General features: G+C 40.5%; 1 protein-coding gene across 1 annotated transcript in view; it reads left to right on the top strand.

The window, feature by feature from the left end:
* ccdc88aa (coiled-coil domain containing 88Aa) overlaps window positions 1-21287 on the top strand; it is a 104298-nt gene that overhangs the window by 46414 nt on the left and 36597 nt on the right. Inside the window, 4 exon segments of the mRNA XM_056459228.1 lie at window positions 1323-1500; window positions 4228-4336; window positions 5487-5614; window positions 16101-16298. Coding sequence (XP_056315203.1) covers window positions 1323-1500; window positions 4228-4336; window positions 5487-5614; window positions 16101-16298 — 613 coding nt within the window.

The raw sequence follows: 21287 nt of genomic DNA, 5'->3' as shown, positions 1-21287 counted from the left end.
CTTATTTAAAAAGAGCTGACACAACACAATTCTTAATGTTTATTTGGGGCAACCTAAAGATCCTGTATGTAAGGTTTTGACTCTTCTAAAGCATAGAAATATCATAATATGTTTGCAGATATTTAGGAAACATACTAAGGGAACATTCTTGTTTATCTGAAAAACAATGCTGAAGTCAGATATTCTGCTGAAATGTGCGTTATGTCCCGAAATGTGTCATTGTTTTGGTCATTTAACCCTCCCACTTGCACTTTAGCCAATTATATTTCAGCACCCCGGCATGCCTTGGTGAAAAATGACTGATTTCATACATTCAGTCAGGAAGGCTCGCAAACTATCTGTGACTGAAATGCGACCTCCGGTGGACTGTGGCAGATTCTGAAAGGAGACGCAGATTCAGAGTTCCACGTGAGGTTATTAATTAGCAAATAATATAAATATTATGAACTTAAACATTAGGTGAGCAAGTCCTAGTAACACGCTATGTGATGAGATTTGCAATGATAAGCAATTTGGCTTTTTGCACCAGAGGAAAAAAGACAGAAGCATTTAAATACAGCCATTCAGAAGCACAGAATAGTGCACTCACTGCACTCCAACAAAATGGTAAGGTGTATAATCTAAATACTTATTAAACCTCTTCAACATTATTAAATGTAGTTGCTGAATCACTGATATGTGTTGGTTTGCACTGAATCACAGTTCTAAAATTCAATTTTAGTTTAATTTTAACGCTTTAATTATCAATTTTAACGGTTTTATTTTCAAGATCTGATGTGAACAATCTGCTGCTGCTTTCAGTAGTATGGCAATAAATGTCATGTATAATGACATTCAAACTCACATTATTAGAATTTAACACTGACAATGATCACCTCAGGTACACCTCATGTGCTTTATTCAGTTTTATGTTGTTCAACGGCAAGAAATAGAAACCCTTTCTAAAATATAAATTTCAGGTGTTTCAAACAAAAGCTCATTTTAATATGGAAAATATTCCTTCTATTGCGTGTCGTTGGTTTTATTTAGAACTTGACTTAAATCAGCCTGTTGATGTCGTCAATCTGGCAACTTGTACTTGCGTGTGTTTTGAACCAGAAGTGCAATACCAAGTTTAACCACTTGGTGTCAAACTTACATACTGCACCTTTAATTGTTTCATGTTCAATCAACGTGTAAACTAATAGGTTGACTTAATTCATTCATGTTGCCACTACACTAATTTATTGTGTGGAACCCAGCCTTTTTACAGTGTATTTTGATTACATGTGCTGTGCATGAATCTATGAATAAATGCATCTGTTATGTCAATGTGCTTTTAGCATTGTCCTTGTGGAGAACATCCCAGGAGAGCTGTCGTTCAATAGTTCGTCTCATCTCCCGCTCACTGTGGGTCTCAACCACCTTTTGGACCAAGCCAAACTGTCAGTTGAGATAGTGTCTCCATACTGGGCTCTGACCTCTACTGATCAGGGGGCACGGGTGTACACTTCCTATCAGGTAAGTTTGCCTGTGTGTACTCAATAACAGCTGATAGGCAAATGTTTTTTGGGAAGACTTTACGTGAGGGGTTGTTCATAAGACTGTCATAAAACCTTTAAGCCATTCATTCATACATTCATTTTCCTTCGTCTTCGCCTCATATTTATCAGGGGTCACCACAATGGAATGAACCGCCAACTATTCCAGCCTATGTTTTACGCAGCGGATGCCCTTAGGACTGGGCAGCCTAGTACTGGGAAACACTTGTACACTCTCACATTCACACACACTCATACAGTACACTACGGCCAATTTAGTTTATTCAATTTATGTTTAGCGCATGTCTTTGGACTGTTGGGGAAAACCGGAGCACCCGGAGGAAACCGAACACAGGGAGAACATGCAAACTCCACACAGAAATGCCAATTGGCCAAGCCGGTACTCGAACGAGCGACATTCTTGATGTGAGGTGACAGTGCTATCCACTGAGCCACCGTGCGGCCCATGACACGTGCGTGAGATTTTATGCATGCTTATAGCAACTGTTATTGGGTATATATTTACTCAGTTATGACATTTTAAATGCAAAGATGACATTGTTTGTTATAACAACTTGACATAAACAAATACAATCACAACCTGTTTTGGTCTTTGCCATGACAACTTGACATAACCAACATAACTTGTCATAAATCTGTCATAAACATGATTGTCATAAAGCAGTAATGAATATTTTTCTGATCATATTTTTAGTGGAACAAACTGTATTTGTCATTAAAATGTCTCATAAAAGTGTCATGACATGTCAAATCATTTTTAGCATCATCATTAATACTTAATGACATTTTTAATGACACGTTTAGCTTGTACCACAAGCTAAGTGTGAAAAGAAATTAACAGTTGGAGTCAGAATTATTGGCCCCCCTGAATTATTTTTAAAGATTTAAAGCTGCATTAATTCTTGCCGAAATAAAACAATTAAGACTTTCTATAGAAGAAAAAATATTATCAGACATACTGTGAAAATGTCCTTACTCTGTTATGCATAATTTGGGAAATGTTTAAAAAAAAATTCAAAGTGGGGCTAATAATTCTGACTTCAACTGAATATATTAATAATGATGTTATAAAATTTATGAGATATTTTAATGGCTTCATGACAATCATGTTTATGACAGATGTATGACAAGTTTTTTTGTCTTGGTAATGTCAAGTTGTCATGTCAAAGACCAAAACAGGTTGTCGTAACAAACAATGGAGTCTTCGCATTTAAAATGTCAGAACTGCATGCATAAAGTCTTGTGTCATGAGGTTTTATTAGTTTTTTATGATTATAAATACTGTTATGTTTGTTTAGTTTTTTTTGTTAATGATATGCTGCATTATAAGTGTATAGACTATTTTGAGGGATGTTAACAAAAACAATGGTCCCAACGTATTTCCTGTTTTACGTTTTTAATTTCTATAGCTTCCGAGAATCCAAAAAGAGACACATATTTATAAATAGTGTCAAAATAGCTGTTTTAACATTAAGTTATGATTGAATTGCCTCTTGTTACAGTTATGAACAACAATAACAATGATAACAAGCAGGAAATGTTCATGGGTCAATGACATGACCACATTGAAATGGTCTATAGTTATATGTTTTGCCTCACTGAGAAAAGCTGTAAGTAGAATTTAGATTAATTAATATGGATGCTCCGATATTAAATTCAACTGTAGAGTATGAAAAAAGAGTTGCTAAAGATTTGGATCTAACAAAGGTATTCAAGAAACTATACTTCAAATGAATCTCAGAAACCCTTGTTATTGTATGCTCAAAGAACAAAAGGGAGGTTCTCTGAGTGCACATAAAAGTCAGATCCTCTTGATTTAGTGGAAGAAACATCCCCGAAACATAAAATTCAGTCCACAGGCTCTATCCTAGAGTCCTGGAAGTCACGCATTGGTAATAAAAAGTGATTAATACTGAATATCTTACATATTCAACCCCATCTTTGGTATTTCACATGCAAAAATTCTGCATTCACCTAAGGAGCTTTGTATTCACCACAGAACTTTTTTTAATGTGTGAAATATGTGAGATGAGCAAAAGAAGTTGCGTAATCTTTTCAAATTCAAAAATTGTCTGATAAATTGTCAATTTTACAAAAGAACACTAAAAAGGAGACAAAATATATAACTGAGAGAATGCAAATTAATTAAAAAGTAAAGAAATAAATTCATCAAACATTGCATTTTTACCCTCACCATTTTACATTTGGTCAGTTCATAATCAGAATTAGAATGTATGCACACACCACATGAGTCATTAGCCCATATTAGAAATGTTTTTATACCAATATTTTAATTCATTTAAAAGTCATACTTAAGCATTGATTATAATACACTCTCAGAAATAAAGGTACGCAAGCTTTCACTAGGGTGGTACCTTTTCAAAAGGTACAAATTTGTACCTAAAAGGTCCATATTAATACCTTAAGGGTACATATTAGTACCTAAAAAGTACAAAAGTCGTCCTCTTAAAATTTGAAGGTACTACACCCCAGTGACACCTTTATTTCTGAGAGTGTAGGTTCAGTTTTATTATTTAACTTATTTTGAGTAATAACCACCATGGTTTGGCTCTATTGTGGGTATCATTTTATCTATAATTATGCACTGATCAATTCTACATGTAAAAATGTTTTCAGTTTTATGAATGGTATACTACTACTAATAAAAATGTCTTTCTGTTCTTAGGGTCAGTATTTGTTTCAGAGATTGTTAAGCCTGAAGTCTCGAGGTGTCAAATTAAAGGTTGTCAGTGACCAACCCAACTCCACTGAGCTGAAGAGCATGTCTGAGCGCTGTGAGTGAACTCCTATATCTATAGTAAATACAGTGAAGGAAATAAGTATTTTTTTCCTGGGAACAAAATTTCTAAAGGAGCAGTTGACATGGAATGAACCAGATTTTGGTAAAAACAATATAATACAAACATAAAATTAAAACAAAACAAATCAGAAACATTATTTATATGTAATAACTGTGGAATGACACAAGAAGAAAGTACTGAACAACTGAAATGCATTAAATACTTTTATTTAAAAGGCTTTATTGGTGATGGCAACTTAAAGATGGAGATTGAGATTGAGATACATTGCTCAGGTGTGTTTTTTTTCACAGACATCAACAGAGTATACGAATTTTGATGGTTCTGTGGGTCTTGTCAATCAAATCTGAGCTTTTTTAAAATATTTTTTATTGGATTCAAGTCAGGTGATTGGCTAGGCCATTCTGCAGCTTTATTTTCTTTCTCTGAAAGCATTTTAGAGTTTGCTTGGCTGTGTTTTAGATCTTAGTCTTGCTGAAATGTCCACCCTGGTTTCATCTTTATCATCCTGCTAATGTAGATGTTGAACTGAAGTAGCTAATTTTCATTTACAATGGCGAAGGGTAGAGGGTTGCTGAAGAACAACTGAGAGATTTCCGCTGCTGTCTGGGCTTTCACTGCCTTACTACACTTCCCTTTCTCCATGTTTTCAATACTTTTTTCCTGTGTCATTTCACTTTATTACACATAACTTCATTTGTAAGCTAATTAGTCTTGTTTTCTTTGCATATATGGATTCTTTGGTTGTTACCAACATTCGGTGAAATTTTCAAGTCAGCAGCACCTTATGAGAAATCAGAAATATGATTACTGAGAAAAATGGTGACATGTTCAATACCCACCACTGTATAGTGATGCACTGATTTATGTCTGCTGAATTACTAATGCATGTTCTCCTAAAGCAATCGCAGTAGGATCGCACAGACACACCTCCATCTGTCATAATTTGGCATAGCTCCTTGGGCTTTGCCCTGCTTCAGTCCCACAAGGCTCTGCGCAAGGTCAAAACATCACGAATGTGTAATGTTGTCTATGCCAGAGTTGAATGACAGGCAGATCTCTCGTCAAGGTTGAGTGCTGATCAGCTCCCCAAACTACTGCTCACATGGCTGTCTGTCTCTCCCAGATGCCGAAGTCCGCTATGTCAACATGACGGCCCTCACCAGAGGACGACTGCTTTCCTCCTTTTGGGTCGTGGACAGGAAGCACATTTACATCGGCAGTGCTGGAATGAACTGGAAGGCTCTGTCCAAGGTGAAGAATTTCCACCATTTAAAAGTATTTGTAAGATGTGTTAAAGGAATGAAAGTTTATTTATAAGTAATTTAGATAATATTTTTTTCTTCTGAAGAAAGTCTTATTTGTTTAATTTTGGCTAGAATAAAAGCAGTTTAAAGCAGTGCCTAATTACCCTAACTCGCCTAATTAACCTAGTTAAGCCTTTAAATGTCACTGACTGGCTGGAAAAATATCTAGTAAAATATTATTTACTGTCATCATGGCAAAGACTAAAGAAATCAGTTATTAGAAATGAGTTGTTAAAACTATTATGTTTAGAAATGTGTTGAACAAAATCTTCTTTCTATTAAATAGAAATTGGGAAAATATATACAGGAGGGCTAATAATTCCAACCCAGGCCATACCTGTCAACATTGGGATGTGAAAATAAGGGATATGCCAACCATAATAAGGGATTCCCCCGACACTCCCCCCATCCCCCCACCCTTTAAAAAATCCATAAATTACTAAATATGTTCATTTGGAGCTGTTTCCTTATAAATAAACAGTTAAATGGCCAGTAATATGTTTTATTATTATAATATTTTACAAAAGAAAAATTAAATAGTATACATTAGCAAACAGTTCAGCTAATCAAAAATAAAAGCTAATGAAATAGATATCAAATCATCAAGCTTTCAAATCTCATTAGCCGTTTCTTCACTGTATAACTTACACATTCTGATTAAAGAGCAACAAATGAATCTCTTATTTATTTAGATTTTTTTCAGGCTCATTCTGAAAACGTAGTCCTGCGGATGTTTCTGGAGACCGCGAAATATGTAGCCGGAGGTACATATGGCTGCATTTAATTTTTTAAGCGAACGCTGCGGGGCGGTATGACGCCGTTCCTTTTAGCGCTTACTGGCTGACCGCTTACCTTCGTGTGGAGGGCTTTCCCACCGCAACCAGTTTGTCCGGTTAGCTCGTCCTGTACATCAGCGGACTTGAGACGCAGAGAGGAGCTGACCACGACGACGACCGGGTTAGAGTCCGGTGAAGAGCGGTTCCAGAAATCAGGTAAGATAAAAACAGAATCCAAGACACAAAAATGAACAAGTTCATAACAGGGTGAGAATGTGGTAAAATCTGAAAACGTGGTAAAAAAATCAGACGAGGGCTTTTCTATTTGTGGATGGCATTTTGTAAATTGTAGCTTGGGTTTAGGGTAGTAAGCGGGCGGGCGGGCAGGTCAATCGGTAAAATTGGTTGGGCTAAGGGAAGGAGGAGGGTGGGACGGCCGGTCGCCCAGTCAATCATTCAGCCAGTCGGACAGACCGTCGTTCAACAACGGCCTCTGGTGGGTTTACGCGGGAACAGTGCGGGTGCTAACGGCACTCGCGAAAGACATTTGAGAAGTGAAAAAGCACACACAGCGGCCTCTCGCGGATTTCGCGAAAACAAAAACTGCAAAAATACGTACCTCCCGGGACGTATTTCGTGGTCTCCAGAAACGTCCGCGGGACTATGTTTTTAGAATGAGCCTGTGTTGCATAATTCAGACTTCAACTGTAGCTGATTTTCTTTCTTTGGTAAAATGCTAAAGATAATTTATAGCTTAAACATTGGTCTTTAATGGGAAGTAAAATGTCAATAACATAAAAAATGCATGTGCAGGGCAAAATCAAATTAATCCCAGAGGTTCCTGATGTCACGTACGGGTCGGAACAACGGAGGGGAAAGGATGAGGATCCTCATGCAGTTTATTAAAGGAAACACCAAAACACATTTTTTGAGATGTTGACAGTCATATATGTCTCCCCCGCTGCTAAAAACACTATTAGGACACATACAGTTGAAGTCAGAATTATTAGCCTCCCTTTGCATTTTATTTTTTTTTGTATTTCCTAAATGATGTTTAGCAGAGCAGGGAAATTTGCACTTCTGGAGAAAGTCTTATTTGTTTTATTTTGGCTAGAATAAAAGCAGTTTTTAATTTGTTAAACACAATTTTATCGTCAAAATTATTAGCCCCTTCAAGCTATATTTTTTCGATAGTCTACAGAACAAACCATCATTATACAGTAACATGCCGAATTAACCTAACCTGCCTAGTTGTCATGGATTGGTCAGGCTCTCACGACCCCCACTCACGAAGATCACCATCACCTGACTTCTAATGAGCACACAGCTGCATCACATTCACGAGCACCAGATAAAAGCACAGCACTCCAGTCGCTCATTGTCCGGGCTCGTCTCGACGAAAGCGGACAACTGAGCGACCACTCAGCGTAGTCATCCTCAGCTAAAACAAACGATTTACTTACCTGTTCTCTTTGTATTCCTCCTAGTCTTCCTGGTCCTCCCGAATCGTCCTGTCTTCCAGTCCTTCCAAGTCTGTGTCATCCTCTGTCAGCTGTATCTGGTGTGTGCTGTCCATCCTCGTGTATTCCTGTTACCCAGCCACGGAGGAAAAGACCCCAACATCATTCCTGATCCTCCTGGCTATCCTTCATGTGCTCCTTGTTGTCATTTAATAAACACCCTAACGTTTCCTTACCTCTGTCTCCTGTCCGCTTCATAACAGAAGCCCGGACCAATAACGACGACAACATGAGCACCCCCGATCACTTTCAAGAGCTGGTGGACCAGTTGAAGCGGATTCTACAGCCACCAGCTCCACTTTCCAACGCACCACCAGCACCGAGCACTTCCGCCTCCACAGTTTCTTCTTCGGCCCTTCCTTCCAGTCCCATGGCCCGACCAGCGCCCTACTCAGGCGGAGCGGGGAAGTGCAATGGTTTTCTGTTACAATGTTCCCTCATATTCGAAATGCAACCTTCTCTATATCCCACAGATAAGTCAAAGATCGCCTACATCGTATCACTACTCTCTGGGCCTGCACTTAAATGGGCTGAGACGATCTGGAACCAAGCCGGGCCGGTCATGAATTCCATCACTACCTTCACGGAGTATTTCAAAGAGGTGTTTGGACGTTCTGATGGGGAAGTAGCCGCTGGAGAGCAGCTGTATCATCTAAAGCAAGGTACTCTATCTACACAGGAATATGCTCTCCGGTTTCGCACTCTAGCAGCTGCAAGTGGATGGAATGAGAGATCGTTGTTGACCACGTACCGGCTCGGCTTGGAACCCACTCTCCGAATCCAGCTGGCCACATTAGATGATACTATGGGTCTGGAGAGATTCATCCAACATTCTCTCCGATGTTCCGATCGTCTCCGTTCCTATCAACAGGACACCATCACCCCCTCGTCTGCACTCCTCCAATCGCCTGAGTCAACAGCCTCTCCAGAACCAGAACCCATGATAATAGAGTCTGGAAGACTGACATCAGCGGAACGACAGAGGAGGCTGACCCGGGGTCTGTGTCTATACTGCGGTGTCAGTGGACACACCCGTATGGAGTGTCCCCTTCGTCCCATTCGGACTTCAGTGAGTGTATTCAGTACGAATATTGAACAATGTAAACCACTTACTACCACCGTACAAATAACTACTGCCTCTATTTCTCTCCTTGTCACAGCCCTCATCGACTCCGGGTCAGCAGGGAACTTCATCTCCCAATCCCTCTGTCGTCAACTCCACCTCCGTACTGAGGCGTCCTCGCATATATACCAGATACAACCGATAACCCAGTGCACTCGATCTTCGACCCGTATCCATCGACAATGCGAAGACATCCTTCTTCAAGTGGGGTTGTTACATCAAGAGAGGATTCAATTTCTGGTTCTGGAGGGTGCAAATATGGACATCATTCTAGGGCGCCCGTGGCTGGTGAAGCACGATCCCATCATCTCTTGGGGCACAGGAGAGATAAAAAAATGGGGATCTGGATGTACACCTGCCTGTTTTCCAAATCTCCCTCTTCAAGGTCGGAACCCCATTTCTTTGTTTGCAACATCGGTCGAGAGCCCTCCTGAGAAGCAGTCTATCCACATTCCTAAGGAGTACAGCTCCTTTCATGATGTCTTCTGCCCCAAGAGAGCTTCCCAGCTACCGCCGCATCGGCCATGGGACTGCGCAATCGACCTAGTTCCAGATGCCCAGTTGCCAAGAGGTAGGATCTACCCGCTCTCGCTTCCAGAGAATCAGGCAATGGAAGATTACATAAGGGAGGCTCTGAGTCAGGGGTACATACGTCACTCAAAATCACCAGCCGCCTCAAGCTTCTTCTTTGTGGCCAAGAAGGACGGAGGGCTGCGTCCATGCATCGACTACAGGGTCCTAAATAACGGTACAGTAAAATACCGATATCCCCTTCCTCTGGTACCAGCCGCTTTGGAACAGCTCCGAGAAGCTAAAGTCTTCACTAAATTGGACCTCCGCAGCGCGTATAATCTGATAAGAATACGTGAGGGGGACCAATGGAAGACAGCATTCGTGACCCCTACTGGCCACTATGAATATGAGGTCATGCCTTACGGTCTGGTCAACGCCCCCTCCGTATTCCAAAACTTCATTCATGAAGTCCTCCGGGAGTTTCTTCACCACTGTGTAATAGTGTACATAGATGACATCCTCATTTACTCCCGGAGTGAGGCCGAACATCGCCAACACGTTGCGGAGGTCCTACACACATTGAGAGAACATCACCTCTACCTCAAAGCGGAGAAATGCTCATTCCACCAGAAGTCGATTCATTTCTTGGGATACATCATTGACCAAACCGGTATACGTATGGATGGGAAGAAAATTGAGGCTGTTCTATCCTGGTCAGAACCCACTTCCATTAAGGAGCTCCAGAGGTTTCTTGGGTTTGCTAACTTTTATAGACGGTTTATCAAGGACTACAGCAGGATTACATCACCTCTCACTAATCTCCTCAAGGGTAAACCCAAAGGACTGGAGTGGACCAAAGAAGCAGCCGCAGCCTTCCGCCTTCTTAAGAAGGAGTTCACAAGGGCCCCACTCCTGACTCATCCTGACCCAAATCTTCCTTTCGTGGTGGAAGTGGACGCATCCACCACCGGCGTCGGGGCAGTATTATCTCAACATCATGATACACCGCCCCGACTGCATCCCTGTGCCTATTTCTCTCGGAAGTTGAGCCCGGCGGAGCAGAATTACAGCATAGGAGACAGGGAGCTTCTAGCAATCAAGCTAGCCTTGGAGGAGTGGCGTCACTGGTTGGAGGGAGCCAAACATCCGTTCCAGGTGATCACAGATCACAAAAACCTCCAATACATCAAAGAGGCCAAGAGACTATGTCCACGTCAAGCCAGATGGTCACTTTTCTTCTCACGTTTTGATTTCTCCATTTCCTATCGTCCAGGACCCAAGAATCTAAGAGCAGACGCTCTCTCTCGTTTACACGAGCATCACGATCATGAAGAACTCCCAACGAAGATTCTTCCCGAACACATCTCCATTTGTCCGATCACCTGGAACGCTCCTCCAGTCGTTGCCACTCCGGAAGCCCCTGCTCCGCCGGGATGCCCTCCTCATCGGCAGTTCATACCACCTGAACACCGGGTAAATCTGATCCACTCCTTACATACCTCGCTAGGCACTGGACATCCAGGGATCAACAATACTCTCTCGCTAGTATCCCAACGATTCTGGTGGCCAAACATGGCAAGGGATGTGAGGCAATATGTTCAGGGCTGTAAGGACTGTGCCCAATCCAAGAGCCCACGTCATCTACCCGCTGGAAAGCTCCATCCCTTGCCGATTCCGAACCGTCCCTGGTCACACCTAGGAGTGGACTTTATCACTGACCTCCCTTCGTCAGAAGGTAATACCTGTATTCTAGTCATAGTAGATAGATTCTCAAAGTTTGTCAAACTAATCCCTCTGAAAGGTCTTCCCACAGCCTTTGAAACTGCCGACAATATCTTTAATCAAGTCTTCAGGTCATTTGGTATTCCAGAAGATATTGTGTCGGACAGAGGTCCACAGTTCATCTCACGTCTATGGAAAGCCTTCTTCAAGCTCCTAGGTGTGGCCGTCAGCCTCTCTTCTGGATATCATCCCCAAACCAACGGGCAGACAGAGAGGAAGATTCAGGAGGTGGGACGGTTCCTGAGGACCTTCTGCAGTGGTCACCAGAACTCCTGGAGCCAGTATTTGGGCTGGGCAGAATATGCCCAAAATTCACTGCGGCAACCCTCCACCGGACTCACGCCATTCCAGTGCGTCCTGGGCTTCCAACCACCGCTCTTTCCCTGGGATGGCGAACCATCTGATGTCCCCGCAGTGGATCACTGGTTCCGGGAGAGCGAGAGAGTCTGGGACGAGGCTCATCAACATCTGCAGAGGGCAGTCCGTCGAAGCAAGGTAACCGCCGATAGGAGAAGGTCTGAAGAACCCAGATACACACCCGGACAAAAGGTGTGGCTATCCACCCGGGACATACGCATGCGACTGCCCTCTCGCAAGTTAAGTCCCCGATTTGTTGGTCCCTTCACCATCGTGGAACAGGTTAACCCCGTCACCTACAAACTACAATTACCCTCTCACTACCGTATTCACCCTACATTCCACGTATCACTCCTGAAACCCTATCCCGATCCTGTTCTTCCCTCCACAGAGCCTGACCACGAAGAGGAACCCCCCTCCTCCACTGCTCCTAGAAGAAGGAGCCGTATACGCAGTGAAGGAGATCTTGCGTTCCCGACGTCGTGGTGGCCAGTTGGAGTACCTGGTGGACTGGGAAGGGTACGGCCCCGAAGAAAGGACATGGGTTCCCAGAGCTGATATTCTCGATCCTAGTCTCATGGTGGAGTTTCATGAGAGCCACCCTGAGTTCCCAGCGCCTAGAGGCAGAGGGAGACCACCACGGCGTCGGAGGTGTCGGCCCTCAGGAGCGGGCCCTGGGGAGGGGGGGTACTGTCATGGATTGGTCAGGCTCTCACGACCCCCACTCACGAAGATCACCATCACCTGACTTCTAATGAGCACACAGCTGCATCACATTCACGAGCACCAGATAAAAGCACAGCACTCCAGTCGCTCATTGTCCGGGCTCGTCTCGACGAAAGCGGACAACTGAGCGACCACTCAGCGTAGTCATCCTCAGCTAAAACAAACGATTTACTTACCTGTTCTCTTTGTATTCCTCCTAGTCTTCCTGGTCCTCCCGAATCGTCCTGTCTTCCAGTCCTTCCAAGTCTGTGTCATCCTCTGTCAGCTGTATCTGGTGTGTGCTGTCCATCCTCGTGTATTCCTGTTACCCAGCCACGGAGGAAAAGACCCCAACATCATTCCTGATCCTCCTGGCTATCCTTCATGTGCTCCTTGTTGTCATTTAATAAACACCCTAACGTTTCCTTACCTCTGTCTCCTGTCCGCTTCATAACACTAGTTAACTTAATTAACCTAGTTAAGCCTTTAAATGTCACTTTAAGCTGTATAGAAGTGTCCTGAAAATATCTAGTCAAATATTATTTACTGTCATCATGGCAAAGATAAAAGAAATCAGTCTTTAGAAATGAGTTATTAAAACTATTGTGTTTAGAAATGTAAGGGGCTAATAATTCTGACTTTAAGTGTATTTTTTTTTTTTTTAAAAAGTGAAAATTGGTTGTTTTTGCGTTATTCCGAGCAAATTCGTTCTTCCGGTTTAAAACGAATTTTTGAAGTTGCGTCACGGTGATTAGATCCTTGCGTGTAATCCAGCATGTCTGTACTGGCGAGTATAACGTGACCTCTTTGAATGTGCCGAATTAATTCATGAGAAAGACTTGGTTCAAACCAATCAGCGTGCTCTATTGTGAATGATGTGCAACTTCATTAATATGCATGATAGCTCGAAGACTGTTTACCTGTTACAGTGTTCAGACGGCAGAAAGACGCCACGTTGGGTTGCCAAAACAATTGGAAGAAGAATTGTTTGGAGACATGGGTCGTCAGTGTTGCATTTATAAATGTGCTGCAGGGAAGGTTTTGTTTTTGTTTCCCTGCTATGAGAGCGTAGCTGGACTCACCTGTGGATAACAATGCATGTGACAGAAATACGTTTGAAAGGAACAAGGAACAATCTGTGAAAAATCAGCGCATGCCTAAACGGAAACTCCCATTTTTATGCAAAACCTTCTCTCTTTCCCTCCCCCGACACTCCCACCTAAACAAAGCTGGACTCACCTACTTTCCTGACTTTTTTCAAACTAGAGGTGTGAAAACACCCTGCTGAGGTGTTAATTAATAATTAATTCGTAAAAGATTATTTCTGTCTACATAAATACAAAAAATGCTTCCTCATCTCATGCCTTTTTCACCACAGGGGACTGGAGTGGAACACGGGTCATTCTGTAGATCATCTGCTTGCCTTAACCTCGCACCAAAGTCTGCCATGTAAAGAGAGAAAAGAGAGAACTTGTTTTTAAAGAATGAGAGATGAGACTCTGATTGGTTTAAAGTGTGTTACACCTAAAACACACCCATAACTCATTACGACAACAAGGACACTTTTTTTGACTATGCACTGAGTACACTGACTGTCCTTAATATAGCAAAAGTGTATTCAGACAGACCCTAAGTGCACCTGCGCAGTGTGCTTTAGAGCATGCGCTTTGATCAACGGTGTCAAACTCCTTTGTTCCAGCCCTGCTTCAACACACCTGTAGATTTCAAACCAGCCTGAAGGGCTCAATTAGTTTCATCAGGTGTGTTTGATTTGGGTTGGAACTAAACTGTGCAGAGCTGCAACCCTCTAGGAACTGAGTTTCACATCTGCGGCTTAGATCATTAAAATAGAGCCCTGTGTGTTAAAACCCCCCACAAATCAAAGCCAGACCCAGAAACACATGATATCTATCAGGCAAGCAATAATATAAAGCAATAATACATAAACAAATAAATAAATAAATGAAAGTACTGGAGCAGTGGCCTAATCAGTCATCATGGCAGAAGGGTTTTTTTCTTACTGACAGCATAGCTGCAGGCAATGAACACGTCAATACCATTTCAGTTTAGGTCCAGTTGAGATCAAAAAATACATGGTTGGACTCTTTACTGGGTCTGACTTGAGTTGAGGTTATTATTCAAAGAGTGGATTAGTGATATGTACCTAATAAGTGGGTCCACAATGCATGTAGACATTGCTTATTACACACACAGGGATGTACAGCAGCACACAAACATCTTTACATATGAAATATTAAAGAATTAAATTGTAAGAGATTATTTCTTTCTACATAAATACAAAAAAAATGGATAAGAAGTCATTTTTTTTTCGAGTAAGAATTAATTCAGTATAGATTTTAGGACTGCACAGTCGCATCAGTTTTGCTTTGCTATATGTTTTTAATAGGAAAGAAAGTTATAATGTTGTAACATTACCAGTGGTTTCACTTCATGAGGACTTTGACACTTCCAAAAAAATGCACACTTCTTCACCATTTACTTAGTCAAGTGGTTCTAAATGTTTTAGATTTGCTTTCCTCTGTTGAACACTAAAAAAATAAGATTTTCTGAAAAAATGTTGGGAAAAAGCAGCCATTGATATCCAATGTAGGAACAAAAAATACATCTGAAGTCAATGGCTGTTTTTCTTCTAACATTCTTAATATATCTTCCATTGTGTTCAACAAAAGAAAGAAAGAAACATTTTCATTTTGGGTGAACTTACCCTTTAGGTTTGTGTTCACTCCTATTTGTTCTTTTTGTTTTGATTCATAAAGTTTTACTAGCGGTTGACTTGCATTTTATGTATCACCAAGAACCATAGTTTAAAAAAATCTTTAAATGTTTCGTTAAGTGCTTTGAAATGTGCAGTTTCTTATTCAATATTTAATGTAAATTCAACTGAAACATGAAGAGAGGGTGAGACATACAGTAGCTCCTCCCTTTTTTAAAATAACAGCCAATAGTGTTTTGTTTTATCACAGCTCTGCCAGTGAGAGTTGTTGAGATAAAGCGCATCAAATGAAAAGCAAATGAGAAGCGTGTTGAAGGGGGCGGGGCATGTCAGACACTAGAGTGCATTTGATTGGTCAAGATTTGATGAGAAACTGCAGTATGAGGTGATGTGAAAAAAATACGTTAATCAGTTTAAGCCACTGGTGTTAAATCCAGTTCCTGGAGGGCCACAACTCTGCACAGTTTAGCTTTACCCTAATTAAACACACCTCATGAAACTAATTAAGTCCTTCAGGCTTGTTTAAAACATACAGGGGTCGGTACACTTATATGGTATACGTGATATACGTTTCCACTGTCAAAGGTACCAAAAAAAGCTAACCGTACTGTACAACTTTTGGGGTAACCTTTTCAAAGGGTACCTAGCTCGACAAATGGGTACCAAAAGGCGGTACTAGAAGCTCCCATTGTATCATTGGTACACTTTTGGCTGTGGAAACGCAAGCCTGATAAAGGTGATCTGTACCGTACCATACCGCACTATACCATACCATACCATGTGTTGAAGCAGGGTTGGAATTAAACTATACATTTAATGCTAAACTATTGTTTAGTTTGAAGAAATACAGCACCCTTTCAAGTAAAACATTTCACGTCACATCGAGATACTGTGAATCTTACTCCTGTTTTTTTCTGTTTCAGCTGAAGGAGCTTGGGATCATAGTGTATGACTGCAGTTGTCTGGCTATGGACCTGCACAGGATCTTTTCTTTCTACTGGCAGCTGCAGTACAGGGACTACATCCCTTCAATCTGGTCTAAGAGAGTCACAGCCGTGTACAGCCGAGACGAGCCGCTCCAGCTCACACTGAACAATACAGACGCTTCTGCCTATGTGTCGGTGAGATCAGTGAAGATGTCTGTTCTTTTGCTGTCTTTGGTGATCGGCCAGTGTACATCTATTTTTAAAGTAAAGAGGGAAGACCGGGGCTTAGAGCTACACATTGTTCTCAACCCTTTTCTCTAGGTTGATTTATTTTTGAGATTGACAATACGGAAAATTCCAACCCAGACTCATTCTGATTATGTACCACTATACATTTCTGGACAGAGCAAAAGACATCCCAGAAGCTTTATTTGCAGTTTTGGTTTTCACGAATCCACCAGAGGCCGCAGTGTATGCTTTTTCAGATCTCAAATTTCTCTCGCGAGTGCCATTCGCACTCGAGTAAATCCACCCGAGGCCGCTGTCGACAGACTGTCTACTGACTGACTGACTGTCCAATCAACTGACCCGCCTCCCCCTTCCCTAAACTCAACCAATAGTGTTTTAAAAAGCACTGATTCACCTGCCCACACCCTTCCCTATACCCAACCACAGTGTTTTACAAAGCAATCCATAAAAAGATAAGCCGTCGCCTGATTTTTACCACATTTTCAGATTTTACCACATTCTCACCGTTATTTACTTGTTTATTTAATTTTTTAGCTTTTGTTTTTGTCTTACCTGCTTTCTGGAATTAGTTTTACCTGCGGTCAACTCCACACTGCATCTGAGGTCTGTTGACATGCATGCTGAGCTACCGGACAAACTGGTAAAAGCGGGAAAGCTGTCCATTCGGAAGTAAGCGGTCAGCTGGTAAGCGAAAAAAGGAACGGTGTCATACCGCACCATAGCGTTCATTTTAAAGAAAAAATGCAGCCACACGGAGCTCTGGCTACATAATTTGTGCTCTAAAGAAATATATATAGAGCTACGTCTTGAACCTATGTTAGAAAATCCCAGTTGTTACAAGAGTGAGGGGTGGACTACATTAAGCCTGTGTTGGTTACTGTAGTCCACTTATTAGGAAAACGTAGCACTATGTACATTTCTGGAGATTGCAAATTATGTATTAAGAAGAACATATGGCTGCATTTAGTCTTTAAAACAAATGCTAAGGGGCGGTATAACATCGTTCATTTTCACGATTAGACCGCTAACCTACACTGTAAAATCTGTTATTTTACGGCAGCTAGAGTGCCAGAAAAAAACCTGTAGTCGTTAAACTACAGGCATTTATTGTAAGACAACAGACTTTAAATTACAGAAATTTCCTTAAATTTAAATTTCTGTAATTTATCGTCTGTTATTTTACAGCAAAAACTACAGTTATTTGACGTTTTTTTCCGACACCCTAGCTGCTGTAAAGTAACAGATTTTTTTACAGTGTATGTATGGACGGCTTTCCCACTGTGACCAGTTGTCTAGTGGCTCGCTGCATACGTTGGCAGGCTTGTGATGTGGAGCGGAGCTGACCGTGATGACGGGGTTCGGGTCTGGCGAAGAATGGTTCCAGAAAACAGGTAAGACAAAAACAGAAGCCAAAAAATAAAATAAACAAGTAAATAACAGGGTGAAAATGTGGAAAAATTTGGTAAAAATCAGGCTGCCCCAGGCGCTTTTCTTTTACTGCAATGCTTTTGAAAACACTGTCGGTTAGGTTTAGGGAAGTGGGTGGGCGCTGGTCAATCGGTGCTTTTGTTAACACTATTGGTTGGGTTTAGGAAAGGAGGAGGGTGGGTCAGTCGATCGGTCAGTCAGTCAGTTGACAGCGGCGGAGAAATTTGAGATCTGAAAAAACATACACAGCAGCCTCTTGCAGATTCACAAGAACAAAAACTGCAAAAAAACGTAGCTCCTGGGACATATTTGGCACTCTCAGAAATGTATACTGGAGTACGTAATCAGAATGAGCTTGTGTTGACAGTAACATAATAACATAAAATGTACTGACAGGGCAACACAGTGGCGCAGTAGGTAGTGCTGTTGCCTCACAGCAAGAAGGTCACTGGGTCGCTGGTTCGAACCTCGGCTCAGTTGGTGTTTCTGTGTGGCGTTTGCATGTTCTCCCTGTGTTCGTGTAATTTTCCTCCGGGTGCTCCTGTTTCCCCCACAGTCCAAAGACATGCGGTACAGGTGAATTGAGTAAGCTAAATTGTCCATAGTGTATGTGTGAATGAGTGTGTGTGCATGTTTTCCAGAGATGGGTTGTGCCTGGAAGGGTAAAAACGTGCTGGATAAGTTGGCGGTTCATTCCACTGTGACGACCCCAGATTAATAAAGGGACTAAACCGAAAAGAAAATGAATGAATGTACTGGCAGTTTATTACAAGGCATTTTTGTAGCATAATATACAACACCAACCCAGACAATATATCAATTTAAATTATTAGAAATGTTAATAAGAGTCACTTTTTCCAAAATTTCAAGGTTAAAAGTTGTTGGAAGAAAGATCAATGTCCCATGATGCAATTCAAAAGCACAAATGGGGAAAAATAAAAACATGAATCACAATATATTAATGGATATTTTACAGTGTACAAAAATATGCTTTCATTACATTATTTACTAATGCCTTTGACATTTTACTGCACAAACATGTTGTGATCAATTCTGCAGAAATAGGCCCATGTTGTGCATTTTAATTGAAAGATTTTCTTATATAAATTGCTCTTTCAATGGTGTCCCTGGCTATAATTTGGTTATGGAAAGATCACTCGCTCTGCAGGTAATTTATCCCTTTGACTTTATCCTATGCCAAGCTGCGCCACACGTGAAGACACTGGCCATTGGATTCTAATTTGAGCGTAATGAATCTTGACTCCTTTCCAGCAACAGGATGTTTTCTCTACGCATCTGAGACATCCATCATCTCACTCAAATGAATAGCGCTCTAATGTTATAGGCTGCAGGGAGACATTTCCAGCTCACTGATACAATTTCCCTGACAATGATGTATGTACACAGACGACCATCTCATTACCTTGTTCTGGTGTAGTGAGCTTATGAATTTAAGCTAAAAAAACTTCTAAAAGAAAAGTGCTGTTTTATCAGTGTTTCTGAACTTTTCTTTGTAGACGTCACCAGAGCTGTTTTGCCCGAAGGGTCGGAGTCGAGATATAGATGCTATACGACATGTGATCCGAGAAGCGAAGAGATACATCTACATCTCTGTAACCGATTACCTGCCCTTAGTCAACCGCAGCTTTAGAGGATCAGCAATCATAAGGTAATGCTGCTGGCTTTTTTTTTTTCAGACGTAAGCCATACATTTCAGCACTAAAATGCATGTTAAAAAAGAAACAAACATGCTTAAAGAGCCCCTATTATACATGAATAGGGTAATATTTTTGTTGTAAGGGTCTCCAACAACAGGCTGATATGCATGTAAGGTCAAAAATACTTTCATTGTCTTATAATATGCATTTATTTTGACCTAATTATCCCAGCGACTCCCATATGAATCATTCAGCGATTCATTTGTTCCCAAACCCCTCTTTAGCGGGAAGCTAATCTGCGCTGATGGACCGATGACAGCCTGTTGCGATTGGTCGACACTGACAGCGTTCAGTGCGAGACCGAGTGAAATGCATGGCTTATCAACAGTATTGAAGTAGTCAGAGTGCATAGTGTATGTGTGAGCATACCAGCCAACACGCCCGTTTTTCCCGGGAGTCTCCCATAATTTCAAGACATTTCTATACAGTGACATTTAAAGGCTTAATTAGGATAATAAGGTTAACTAGGCAGGTTAGGGTAATTAGGCAAGTTATTGTATAATGATAGTTTGTTCTGTAGACGGTTTAAAAAAAAAAGGGGGGGGGCTAATAATTTTGACCTTAAAATGGTTGATAAAAAATTTAAAACTGCTTTGATTCTAGCCGAAATAAAACAAATAAGACTTTCTCCAGAAGAAAAAAATATTATCAGACATACTGTGAAAATTTCCTTGCTCTGTTAAACATAATTTGCAAAATATTTAAAAAAGAAAAAAAATTTAAAAGGGGGCTAATAATTCTGACTTCAACTGTACATTATGTTTATTGTCACTGTCCAAATTTCAAGAACATTGTTATTTAACAATTTGATCATTTTGTATTTTGTATTTAATATGACATTTGAATCAAAAGTACCATTTTTTTACAAGTTTTCTTATTTTTATGTTTAATTTATTCCTTTTCAAAACTCCAAAATCATTCAAATATGTTTAATGCATGTAAATATACAGTTGAAGTCAGAATTATTAGCCCCCCTTTGAATTTAACATATTTAACATGTATTTAACAGAGCAAGGACATTTTCACAGTATGTCTGATAATATTTTTTCTTCTGGAGAAAGTCTGATTTGTTTTATTCTGGCTAGAATAAAAGCAGTTTTTAATTTTTTAAACACCATTTTAAGGTCAATATTATTAGCCCCTTTAAGCTTTATAGTTTTTTTCAAAAGTCTACAGAACAAACCATCGTTATACAATAACTTGCCTAATTACCCTAGCCTGCCTAGTTAACCTAGTTAAGCTTTTAAATATCACTTTAAGCTGTATAGAAGTGTCTAGAAAAATATCTAGTCAAATATTATTTACTGTCATCATGGCAAAGATAAAAGAAATCAGTTATTAGAAATGAGTTATTAAAGCTATTATGTTTAGAAATGTGTTGAAAAAAATCTTCTCTCCGTTAAACAGAAACTGGGGAAAAAATAAACAAGGGGGTGAACAATTCAAGGGTGTAATAATTCTGGCTTCAACTGTATATGTTAATTGTTAAATTATTATTTAAAGTTATTATTGTTCATTACATTAAGTCATCAAGCCTGACAGAAAGCACAAAACTTAAAGATAATCAAAAAAATGCACAAATCATTCATGCAATGTTTTATTTCTGGAACATTTTAATATAAACATTTTAGTTACTCTTTGTTTCAGAATGCTCTTCAGAAGGTTTCATATGATAATATGATATGATTCTCTTATCGTTTCTATAATCTAAGAAAACTTCCTTTTAAATCATCCTAAAATGGATTTAGTGGAGATTCTAGAATAGTTTCTTCACAGGAAAATTCTTGAA

Source organism: Danio aesculapii, chromosome 6 (assembly GCF_903798145.1).
Source record: "Danio aesculapii chromosome 6, fDanAes4.1, whole genome shotgun sequence".
Taxonomy (NCBI): domain Eukaryota; kingdom Metazoa; phylum Chordata; class Actinopteri; order Cypriniformes; family Danionidae; genus Danio; species Danio aesculapii.
The sequence above is the reverse complement of the archived record's forward strand: the minus strand, read 5'-3'. Positions and strand labels throughout refer to the sequence as shown.